Here is a 12739-nt window from a genome sequence, read left to right as displayed (position 1 = left end):
CAGCTTTGAGGAAGAAAGTGTCACGTGCATACACAAGCCACGCCCACTAATGAATATTGTAGACTAAGACAGGTTTAAGGGCACAACACACGTTCTCTAAATCTCACTGCACATATAAGCTGGGTTCCTTCTCTTCATATCACATGATGACTATACCACGCGCATAGGGAGCCGGGAACCAGCTTAGTTTCACATAGGGCTCATTCTGAAACGACACCGCACACGTGACTATATACATAGCTTCAAGTCATGTGATTCATACATACAATAGGTGACGCTACAACATCAATAGATACGAGATCGTACAACATGGCTGGACTGTTGTTGTTGTGCACGTTGTTGACTGTGACACTAGCGGCAGGTGCCCGCTACGACCCCACATGGGAGTCACTGGACCAGAGGCCCCTCCCGGCCTGGTACGACGAGGCTAAGTTTGGCATCTTTCTTCACTGGGGGGTGTTCTCTGTTCCAAGCTTCGCAGGTGCTTGGTTTCAGGAGTATTGGCGAGAAAACAGAACGGACGTTGTGGAGTTTATGAGGCAAAACTACAGACCAGGTTTTACCTATGCTGACTTTGCCGCTCAATTCACAGCTGAGTTCTACAACCCCGACGAATGGGCGGAGATATTCAACGCTTCGGGGGCAAGGTGAGTTCACTTGCACTAGAAGTAAAGTCAACCTACCAGCCAGCCAACCATACACAACTGCCGGGGCTAATATTAGTATCAGTTTTATTTCCTCCTGTAGGCCTTTGTCATGTTTGTGTATTGACTCTCCGCGACACTGTGACTGTGTTGACCATGTACGAATTCGGATAACCAGGACCAGCCTGAAACGGTCTATGTCAAAACAATGGGCGTCAAAACGGCATATTTGCGAAAAATAAACCAAATTATCATGTTTTTTTTGTACATGTTATTTAAATCATTGAAACTATTACAATGTGTGATATGCTAATGGAAGTCTTTCACCTCAGTACGGTACTAATGTGATCTACATCTCGGAAACGTGTCCGATTCAAAGGATTGTAGCCTTGCTCAAAGTCTGTACTGAATAAGTCCATGTATAGTAATTTTCTTATAATAGGGAAGTCTAGATAAGCCGGTCTATCATAGGGACTGGATGTTCTTAGCATTTATATAATCTAGAAATTATGATATAAACTAATAGTTATTGCCTTGGAGACTTGTGGAAGTCTAGTATTTGTGCTGCTGAGTCGATGTGTACACATTCATTTTCGGTATGTGTATAATATCGTATTATTTTCTTTCAATTGATATGCTCGCGACATCAACAATACCCGTTCGTAGTTTCAGACTCGGCGGCGGATCTGGGGATGAGTTTGATTAACGAATAGTGTGTGCATGCAGTTAATTTCCTTATTCTAAAATTGAGACCCTCGAAAATCTGGGCAGAGGATAGGTCTTCAGCAACCCATGCTTGCTGTAAGATGGGATCGGGTAGCGGGATTGGGAGGTCAGGCTCGCTGGCTTGTTTGATGCACGTAATCTTATCCTTATTGCGTAGATTGATGCTCATGATTTCAATCACTGGTTTGTTTGTTCCAGACTGACTCGGTTATTTACAGTCTGTTGCCATATGCCTGTAATGTTGCGGCGATAAACAACAAACAAACAAATTTTTAAATTGAAAACAGAATAGGCGGGATAACCAGGTTTTTGGACAAATAGGGTATAAGTGTATCTGGTTCATGCGTGCGTTCGTGTGTGCACAGCGTTGTTTTTGTTTGATATCACCCTTGCACCCCTGCACCCCTGATTACTTTGGGCACGGGTTGCTACGCAAACTATATGCATAGATCATTTTTGTACAACTCGTAGTCCATTCATTGTGGTTGAATAAAAATGAAAGTGAAAAGATATCACTTAAGAAACATGAATACATGCCAGGGCAGAATTGTTATGTAGAAATGCCTTCTTTGAACATGCACTAGAGCATATAGTTTTATATATTTAAAAAACAATTTATGAGACTGTAATGGCGTTTTCCATTACAAAAAATAATGTTTGTTAAATTATTTCAGTCGTGGTTTCAGATGTCCCGAAACAAGCCCAGGTCTTGATATTATGTAACATTTTTACAACATATCACAACTGGCAGTTATATTGAAACCTGATGTTAAATTCCTTCCAAGACGTTCTAAACAATAAAAAATGATGGGCTTGTTTTGACTACTATAGACCGTAATAGCCTACTATTGACCTTGTGTATGACATAAAATTATGGAGCTTGTGAGTTGACATATTTTCTGACAACAGGACTTCACCGAATGTCACTAGTATCTTCATATATAAACCTGTTTTGTTTCATATTTTTAGATATGTTGTGCTTACATCAAAGCACCATGAAGGATTCTGCAACTGGAATACCAAACACTCCTTCAACTGGAATTCTATGGATGTTGGCCCTCGCAGGGACTTAGTGGGTACGTGCAGTATTGCGTTCCTTGGTTATACAAGGATCCACTGATCTTTGCTTGGAATTTGAGATTCGTAGCGACTATGATTCTTGGTTTGACAGTACCAGGCCCCTGCTCATGTGTTTCACTCAAGTGACAAACATCTACGACCTGCTTGACATTTGGTTTCACCAGCAGGAAACCCACAGGCTGTGATGTCACCGAAACATGATTTATACGGCCTTCAACCCATCTCTCTCACCTTACATAAGTGTTTGTCAAGTTGTCGCCTAGACAATCTTTCACTACCCAAACACACCAAAACCAGAGCTGTGTTTGAATGCGTGTTAGTTGACTGTAATTACATACATATGTCCCAGGTGATGTGTTAGTTTACTGCAATAAAACAGGTGTTCCAGGTGATGTGTTAGTTGACTGCAATGAAACAGGTGTTCCAGGTGTCTAGTTAGTTGACTGCAATGAAACAGGTGTTCCAGGTGTCTTGTTAGTTGACTGCAATAAAACAGGTGTTCCAGGTGACTTGTTAGTTGACTGCAATGAAACAGGTGTTCCAGGTGACTTGTTAGTTGACTGCAATGAAACAGGTGTTCCAGGTGACTTGTTAGTTGACTGCAATGAAACAGGTGTTCCAGGTGACTTGTTAGTTGACTGCAATGAAACAGGTGTTCCAGGTGACTTGTTAGTTGACTGCAATGAAACAGGTGTTCCAGGTGACTTGTTAGCTGACTGCAATGAAACAGGTGTTCCAGGTGTCTTGTTAGTTGACTGCAATTAAACAGGTGTTCCAGGTGACTTGTTTGTTGACTGCAATGAAACAGGTGTTCTAGGTGTCTAGTTAGCTGACTGCAATGACACAGGTGTTCCAGGTGACTTTTTAGTTGACTGCAATAAAATAAGTGTTCCAGGTGATGTGTTAGTTGACTGCAATAAAACAGGTGTTCCAGGTGATGTGTTAGTTGACTGCAATAAAACAGGTGTTCCAGGTGTCTTGATAGGTGCAATAAACACTTGTTTCAGGTGACCTGGCCAACTCTATACGGAAGAAGTCAATCCTCAAGTTTGGTATTTACCACTCTCTGTTCGAGTTTGTCAACCCGTACTGGCTCCAGGATCAGAAGAACAAATTCAAGACCCAAGACTTTGTTAAGGTGGGCTTTGATAACATTGTTAGCAACCATCTTTGTTACTATTCGATGGTCACATTTGTAAGACATTCTGCTTGTCGATTGCAAAGGATGTCGTAGCTAAGCACTGAAGTGTGAAACGATGAACGAATGCTCCACACTACATGCAGCAATAGTTCTTTAAAGGGAAATCAGACGTTACAATCTGTGTGCATTTTACAGACATTTTCAAACTGTCTAGATGAGTGGAGGGATGGCCAGTTTAGCCATTATTGGTGAAATATAGCTTGTTATTGATGTAATTTCCAAAGTATGTCTATAACGAGTGATGTCTGTTAGAAGCAAAGTATTCAGTCACATTTTATCTCTGAAAGCCACCTCCATGGTCGAGTGGTAGAGCGTCGGAAAACGGAAGGTTGCCGTTTCGATACTCGGCCCCGTCATACAGAGAGATGTTAAAAGATGGTACTTGTTGTTACCCTGCTTGGCATTAAGGGGCTAAAACAAGAGAGAGAGAGAGAGAGAGCGAGAGAGAGGTCAACAATCTTGAACGCCACATTGAACCCCTTTTCACTTCACTTCTTTCACTGAAATGAGCAGTGGTACAATTTTCTTCTTTCACAACTCATTTTCCAGGACACCCGGAATGTCCAGCGAATACTTTTTGAGTGAAAGCCGAGGCAAAAGGAAAAATTATTTGAATAAAGAATGCACTCTCCTGTATGTTTGATTCGACACAGTTGCTGTCTAATTTCAGTTCAAGACCATGCCTGAGTTGTATGAGTTAGTGAATCAGTACAAGCCAGATCTCATATGGTCTGACGGGTCCTGGCTGGCACCATCGTCCTACTGGAACTCCACACACTTCCTGGCCTGGCTGTATAACGACAGGTACTGTCTGCTTGTTGAATGTCATTAAGGAGGTGTTCGTTATTTACTCTATATGTGTCAGTACACCTATCAGACTAGGACCGAGGATCGGATGGTCACAATGTGTGATAGCTTGCAATCGTGCCCCACAGCGTGTCTGACCAAGGCTTGATTACTTCCAGGCAGTGTTATAGCTGGAATATTGCTTACTGTTGCGTAAAACACTCACTCATTCACGGAATGAATGAATGTGAAAGTGAGCGAACTTTGTTTTACGACGCAGTCGGGATTAGTCGGGGTCCATCCGATCCCCATTTCAGTCGATTATGACAAATATGAAATACTCAAGTACTCCTTTCCTTGAGTACAGTCCCCATTGTCAATAATCAACATGCCAGCGTTTGTCTTACAGCACGTGATTTTACATACACGTGTCACAGATATGCATGCTGTTGCAAAATCATTGTAAATGTATACTTCAGTGTGTAAACTGATGTTCCAGCAGCCTCGTGTTATTAGTTACCCTTGACAGTGATGCCAGACCATGACCTATCGATCACACACACCACCTGCAGTTGAGCGATGCAAACAAAATTTATACTGTGTATAGTATAGTATCATAAATATTGATTGCCTAAATTTTGAATATTATTTAAACATACAGCAGGAAAACGTTCGGTGAGTCTTAATTAAGTTTAGAACTTGTAACCATAATCTACCTATTGAAACTGGGAGATGGAGAAAAATACCTTTAACTGAAAGGAAATGCCAACATTGTAAATTATCCGACCATAGTTGATGAATTCCATTATTTGTTTGTTTGTCCATCTTTAGAAAACGAAAGAAAACATTTTTTTACACAGATTCTACTACATCAAACCAAATATGCATAAAATGAATTTACTTTTCAATAATTCACGATTGGGAGCATTGAGAAAACTGTCCAAGTTCTGTAAAATGATCATGTCATTGTTTAAGCCTATCAAGTTACTCTCCCTCTTTTTGAATTGCACATATAGTGCTACCCTAGTAAATCTGTATAAATATGCAAGCATGATCAGCAAAGATGTTTTTGTATATATATTCTATATTTATATGTATATGTTTAGCATTATGTTGTTGAAATAATTTTGTACCTTTGATACAGGTGATAGCGGCCTGAGTGTAAATAAAAGTTCAGTTGAGACAAAGTTGCATATTGCATACCTGAGTAACTCCCTCCTTCTCCCCCAGCCCCATCAAGGACACTGTGGTGACCAACGATCGCTGGGGAGATGAATGCATGTGTAAACACGGAGGATACTACACCTGCCATGACAAGTACAATCCAGGTAGGTTTCGGGGGATTCAAGAATAGCAATATTGTTATTATCTGTATTGTTCGAAATAAGCGGGGCAGAGTTGTGCAGAGTTGTGTCCCTTATGTGAACCAGAAACCTATGATCATGGTTTCAATACCCAGTTGCCTTTGATTATGTTTCTAGGTTTGTCATCACCATACCTGTGCTTGTGGGTTTCACCAATTGTTCTTACTTGTTATGTACATGAATACATGACACTTTTTTATGAATAGCAACTTATTTTATTCTTAAAGTTTGTACAACGTTTCAGAGCTACTTCTTGCTCCTTCTTCAGGTGATTGAAAAGTGGCTCTGAAACGTCGTACAAAGAATAAAAGAATTTGCCATCAAAAAGTGTCATGTATTCATGTTCTCCTAACTTCTGAATACCTATCAAAGACTATGCACATGGTTTATGTAAATATGTTTGCACCTTCAGGTGTGGTACAGAAGCACAAATTTGAGGATGCAACAACGATTGACAAGTATGCATGGGCTTTCCGGCGCAACGCCAAGATTGGTGACTTCAACACAGTGCATGCACTTATTACTCAGCTTGTCCAAGTTGTCAGGTAGGTCACTTATATCAACAGTGAGAGTGAGTGAGTGAGTGAGTGAGTGAGTGAGTATGGTTTGATGCCGCTTTTAGCAATGTTCCAGCAATATCACGGGGGGGGGGGGGGGGGGGTACGCCAGAAATGGGCTTCACATATCTAATATCAACAGAACACATACTAGTACTCTTGCGGGTATCCATTCAGCACGTCAGTGCCACAGGGTCATTCATAGTTGCACCTCTGTGGAATAAGTTTGAAAAGAATGAAGCGAAACATTCATCTTTCATCCTTGACGATCAAGTCTGCTTTATGTCCATTCTAATATGATATGTACAACCTTGACCCATTCACCGTGGTAGCTTTGTTTCAGAATTGGGTGCTTTTGGGTAGCCTACTGGTTAAAGCGTCTGCTCGTCACGCCGAAGGCCAAGGTTTCAATTTCCCACTTGGGTACAATGTGTAAAGCCCATTTCTGGTGTGCCCCCACCATGATATTGCTGGAATATTGCTAAAAGTGGCGTAAAAACATACTCACTCGTTTCAGAAGTGATGTTACCATCTCCGTCTCGCTTTTTACTTACTGGGCAGAGACTTGTGTATTATCTTTACACCAACAACCCAATTAAGTGGCTGCCTCTTAAAGTGAATTCGGCGTAGATCTACATTCAACATGGCAGCCTCGTCTGAAGGAGCTCTCCTTGCACGTTATCGAAACTTAAAATCCTGTCCTATATGAACTTTAGCTCGGAAAGCTGTTTTCTTGGGCCTAGGGGCCCTTTCCACAAAGCGATCCTACTGCTATGACTGTCTCAAGTCTATGTTAAAGTATGTGAGTTACGATCACTTTAACTACGATCGCTTTGTGGAACGGTGCCCTGAGAAAGAAGATGGGAAAGACCTTTTGCTGTGACCCTTTCCAGTTCTACATGAATCAGTCGAGTCGAGTTCTGGTGATACTGCCACTTGTTTCAACCATGAAAAAACAGTGTAATTTGACTGGACGCTTATTTTTAGCATGGTGTCATTCAAACCGAACCGAATTGAACCGAAGAAAAGTATAATGGCGAATGGGGGCAGGGTGTTGTCATACCTGAATGGAGCTAATATACCGAGATCATCACTGACTTCGTTGATGGATGTCATCGTATCCCAATTGCGCATATTGGTGCTCATGATGTCAAACACTGGATTGTCTGGTCCAGACTCGATTATTTACAGACCGTTGTCATATAGCTGGAATATTGCTGAATGCTGTGTTAAACAACAAACAAAACAAAACAAAACAAAACCACTTCCTGGGGATTCTAATTCCTGTTCAATTTTACCGAATTTGTATTCATCATGCCCAGACCAGATGATATTAGCAGTATACGGTACAACCATATTGAAATCCCAGTATTTTAGTTGTTCACTAATGTGTTAAATACAGCTGCGGTGGCAACTTCCTGCTGAATGCTGGCCCCACCTCTAGCGGCATGATCAACCCGATATTTGCTGAGAGGCTGCTTCAGATGGGACAATGGCTGAAGGTTAATGGTGACGCCATCTATGAGACACGACCCTGGACTACCCAGAATGATACAGCGACACCTGGTGTCTGGTAGGTACATTACAGACAGGAGACGTGACATCAGAATGTAACTAGATCCTGAAAAACATGTGATGTGACGAAAAGCAGTAAAAAATCACTGCCTGAAAGTATCATGTGAGGTGAAATGGGGTTTAACGTTGCGTTCAAGATTATCGCATCTATATTCAGGGATGTGAAATCTCTGCGGAAACGCGGAAAATCACGTTTTTTAAAACAGTAGTCCTCAGAAAAAAATCATCTTCCGCTTAAAAATTTAATATAGCAATGTGTATGTGCCTGTGTGTGGCTGCTTGTACGTGTCTGGACTTATGGCGATTTTATAGTGCTTGCCCACAGAGACGACATGCCACAGTTCATGTATAACCCCCTCAGACACAGTATACTGACTCTGAGCAAACCAGTTCTTGTTGGTCCCTTGTTGGTCCCTTAATGCCAAGCACCAGTCAGGGTAACAACAAGTACCATCTATTAATGTCTTTTGGTATGACACGGCCAGGGATCGAACGGCGTCAAAAGAAGTCATAAGATGGTTCTTGTTATGATACTGTGTTTGAGTGGGGTATCCATGTTAAACTGCTGCATGGTATCTCAGATGGACCAGCAGTATACAACCCACTTTGTGAAGTCAGGACTAATACAGGCATGCACGTCGGGATAAGAGTAAAAATCTTAAACCGACGTTAAGCTCCATTTCACGTCACCTCGCCAACATCCAAAAACGTTGGTACAGTTCTCTTTACAATAACAATTCATGTGATCGGTTCAAACAGTTGACTTGAAACCTATCGATTCACACAGCCACATCATTTTCTACCTTTGGTTTAATATGACTATGCTTGTCGTAAGAGGCGACAAATGGGATCGGGTGATCAGACTCTCTTGGTTGATGCATGTCATCGTATCCCAATTGCGTGGATCGATGCTTATGATGTCAATTACTAGATTGTCTGGTCCAGACCTGACTATTTACAGACCGCTGTCAAAAAGCTTGAATATTGCTGAGTGCGGTGTTAAACAACAAACAAACAAACACAGCACTCTCGGAACTATTTGTCTCACACCAGAATGGATATTTGTAATAAGCTAAGAATCTGATTTGTAGATCATCTCTCAGGATGTATTCCTTGGTCAGCCATCACTCATGCCCCTTTATTCTCACGAAGGTACACGTCCAAGAAGTCTTCAACTGGTATTTCCGTGTACGCCATCACTCTCAGCTGGCCTCGGGGAGATATGCTGGAGCTAGCTGCCCCACAGCCGGGTCCCGCCAGCACAGTGACGTTGCTAGGATACCCAGGATACTTTGATTTCAAAGCTGGCGCCACATCAGGAATGACAGTCATGATTCCAGCAATTCCATTTAATCGTATGCCTTGCCAGTGGGCCTGGGTTTTCAGACTTGATAATCTCAAAAACCAATAGAATACATTATATATGCATAATATGTATTATTTGGTGGGTTCTCGTCGTGATATTGTGGTTAGATATATGTTTTTAACTTGTTTTGTATCCCTTCTGTATCTTTTTGGGGGTATTTTCTATATTTGTACATACATTATTGAATAATCCACATTGACTGTTTTTGCATTGAAATAATTTTAAAAATATTTTTCCACCATGCTTTTATGGGATCCATATCATTTGTGGAGCAAAGATTCAAAGTTATCAAAATCTGAGCTAAGGCTTGGCGTAATTTTAAGATTGTTGTATTGTTGTCATAGGGACACGCGGTCTAGACCATTAAGATTACAACGGTAATCGCGGGAACTTTTCAGTATGGTGGTGTGAAACTCAGGGAACCATATGTTTGGTTATTTTAGAAACAATGTAAAATATAAGTATCTTATAGTAATATTTCTCTTTTTTATAAAAAATTTGGACAATCTCCATAAATGTAACAATGCAAACTTATGTCACTTTCAAATTCAAGCGGTTAAAACGTTCATGTGATGTATAGAAATATCATTTAGATATGAACTATTCAGTCAGATATGCCCATAATGTATAACATTCCAGGAAGCAGGCAGGGCCAATTGTGTGCTGCAATTCTTCATATCCCAGACTGCCAGGGTCGACAGGTCGTGGGGATGAACTCAGGTTCTACTTGATTACTGGTCGTGGGGATGAACTCAGATTCTACTCGATTACTGGCCGTGGGGATGAACTCAGATTCTACTCGATTACTGGTCGTGGGGATGAACTCAGGTTCTACTCGATTACAGGTCGTGGGGATAAACTCAGATTCTACCCGATTACTGGTCGTGGGGATGATCTTAGATTCTACTCGATTACAGGTCGTGGGGATGAACTCAGGTTCTACTCGATTACTGGTCGTGGGGATGAACTCAGGTTCTACTCGATTACAGGTCGTGGGGATGAACTCAGGTTCTACTCGATTACTGGTCGTGGGGATGAACTCAGGTTCTACTCGATTACTGGTCGTGGGGATGAACTCAGGTTCTACTCGATTACAGGTCGTGGGGATAAACTCAGATTCTACCCGATTACTGGTCGTGGGGATGAACTCAGATTCTACTCAATTACTGGTCGTAGGGATGAACTCAGGTTCTACCCGATTACTGGTCGTGTAGATGAACACACATTCAACTTGATTACATTCCTAGATACTTCAGTAGACACCCCACAAGAAGGGTGTACCCCACACCCCACACATATACGGCTACATCAGTTTGGACTTTCCTGTCATGTAAAGTTGATGCTACTATATCATCAATATACTTGTTGGAAAGCAGGGTAAACAAGAACATCCTCACCATATCATTCAAGAGACTTATTTTTGGGAAGATGCATTTGTATGACATAATTCTTGCCAGTATGAAATAAACCCATGGATTAAAGGAACTCCCGGTGTCGAGTCATTTGCACATGTGAACTGTTGGCCGGGTGGCGGAGTTGGTAGGTGGCGGACTTGTACTGAAACTGTTGGCCAGTTCACTCATAAATGAACATACTTTATAGACTGACAAAACAAATGATCGTGTCCTACCACTTTGTATGATAACCGAAATCTGTAATATAGGTGACCGCCTCCGTGGTCTAGTGGTAGAGCATCCGCCCGGAAGGTACGGGGTTCGATCCGATACGAAAATACGTTAAAAAGTAGTACTTGTTACCCTGTCTGGCGCTCGGCATTAAGGGGCTAAAACAAGGACTGGTCAGCTATTAAACTGCGGCTATATCTCAGTGAACTATCACTATAAATTCGATATACATGCATCCACGTCGCTATATAAGTGCAATAATCTTGAACGCGACGTTAAACCCCATACTACCTTACCTTTAGTATAGACCCTTGAAGATTCCGGGGTAGAAAAGGTCTTCAGCAACCCATACTTGCCGTAAAAGGTGACTATGCTCATCGTAAAAGGCGAATAACGGGATCGGGTGGTCAGGTTCGCTGACTTGGTTGATACATGTCATCGATCCCAATTGCGTGGATCGATGTTCATGATCTCAATCACTGGATTGTCTGGTCCAGACTCAATTATTTACAGACCGCCGTCATATAGCTTGAATATCGCTGAGTGCGGCGTTAAACAACAAACTAACAAACTTTTGTATAATTCATTCATGTTTACATTGGAATACATGATGTATATAACGCTAAATGTCACGTCACTGAGGACAGTAAGACACTAAAAAATACACATGCAGAGGACACAAAGGGAGCAGAAAAAAGCAGGGCTTTTATGGTTTAATTATAAATCAAAACGAATCCGAGCCACCTGTCTGTTATGTGTCCGTGGGCAGCTGTGACCACGCTCTCTACACAGGCCCGGGGACAACAGATTGTATTCCTATCTGATTCCAATCTCATTAAAATCTGATCTTAGTGGTTGCTCCTGCCACACAAAGATCTTAGGACATCCCATTACAAGTAGCGTCGGAACGGCCTTTCTTCCGACCAATCAGAGCGTCGCTTACGAGTTCGCGAAAAAAAAAGTCTGAACGCGTTTTCTAATCACGCAACCTCGAAAAGGTCAACACGGGCATTCCAAATAACAGTTACTGTCTGTTAAGGGTGAAACGATACACCGATATTCCGATGCATCGCGATACTTGACCCACGATACGATATACGATAGACGTGGACCCATTTATCGATACGCCACGATACGGAACGCAAATCTCAAGTACAGCGTTTCCTCGCTATTGCGCCTTTCAATAAACCGCTAACTTAGTTATAGCGCGCGGTAACGCATGGCTCCCAAAATCGTAGTTACATTTTTAATAAGCTCAGATTTTACACTGACAGATGTTTTTTCCCATCTCAAAAAACATTATCAGCTGATCTCCGCAAGCACATAACACCGGAAATACCAGTCAGCAAATACGAACTGAAGTACGCAATTCAATACCATTATTATACTATCTTGTTATTAAAACGTGTTCATTGTATATAAGGACTTGTGTTTGTAATATGTTTTATTAATTTTATTCAAAATTTCATTTAATATTGTTTTCATTAAGTTAGGTGAAATCGTGTGTGAGGAAATACCAGCAACCACAGTCAGATTACCGGTTTTGATGCATTGAAACGAACTTCATTTGCTAGAGAATGGATACATATATTAAAAATGCTATACTTTGACTCCTTAAAATTCATACAATTTCTTCGACCATTGCATCAAAATTCTTTGATGTTGTATCACTGGTGAAGTACATTAATTATTTTCTGGTGTTTGAACTTTGAATTGTTTTGAAGGAAAGTTAGGGAAAGTTCCACTTTGAAGCTTAACAACTTCAGTAGTCTTGTTATTATAAAATAATTTTGACTGTTCCAAAATCATGAAAGG

At 41.3% G+C, this 12739-nt stretch overlaps 1 protein-coding gene across 1 annotated transcript; it reads left to right on the top strand.

Moving 5' to 3' along the window:
* The first annotated feature begins 204 nt into the window (after positions 1–204).
* On the top strand, positions 205–10800 carry LOC139468256 (alpha-L-fucosidase-like). The gene is made up of 8 exons (XM_071250102.1): positions 205–647; positions 2340–2446; positions 3458–3588; positions 4322–4455; positions 5668–5765; positions 6214–6346; positions 7761–7931; positions 9086–10800. Exons 1-8 carry the CDS (start codon positions 310–312, stop codon positions 9342–9344), a joined length of 1371 nt encoding a protein of 456 aa, XP_071106203.1. The 5' UTR covers positions 205–309; the 3' UTR covers positions 9345–10800.
* The last annotated feature ends 1939 nt before the right edge of the window (positions 10801–12739 follow it).

The sequence above is a fragment of the Haliotis cracherodii genome, unplaced genomic scaffold (assembly GCF_022045235.1).
Source record: "Haliotis cracherodii isolate W230 unplaced genomic scaffold, xgHalCrac1.p SCAF_2, whole genome shotgun sequence".
NCBI classification, from domain to species: Eukaryota; Metazoa; Mollusca; class Gastropoda; order Lepetellida; family Haliotidae; genus Haliotis; species Haliotis cracherodii.
Note: the sequence above shows the minus strand (reverse complement) of the source record. Positions and strands in the feature narration are given on the sequence as shown.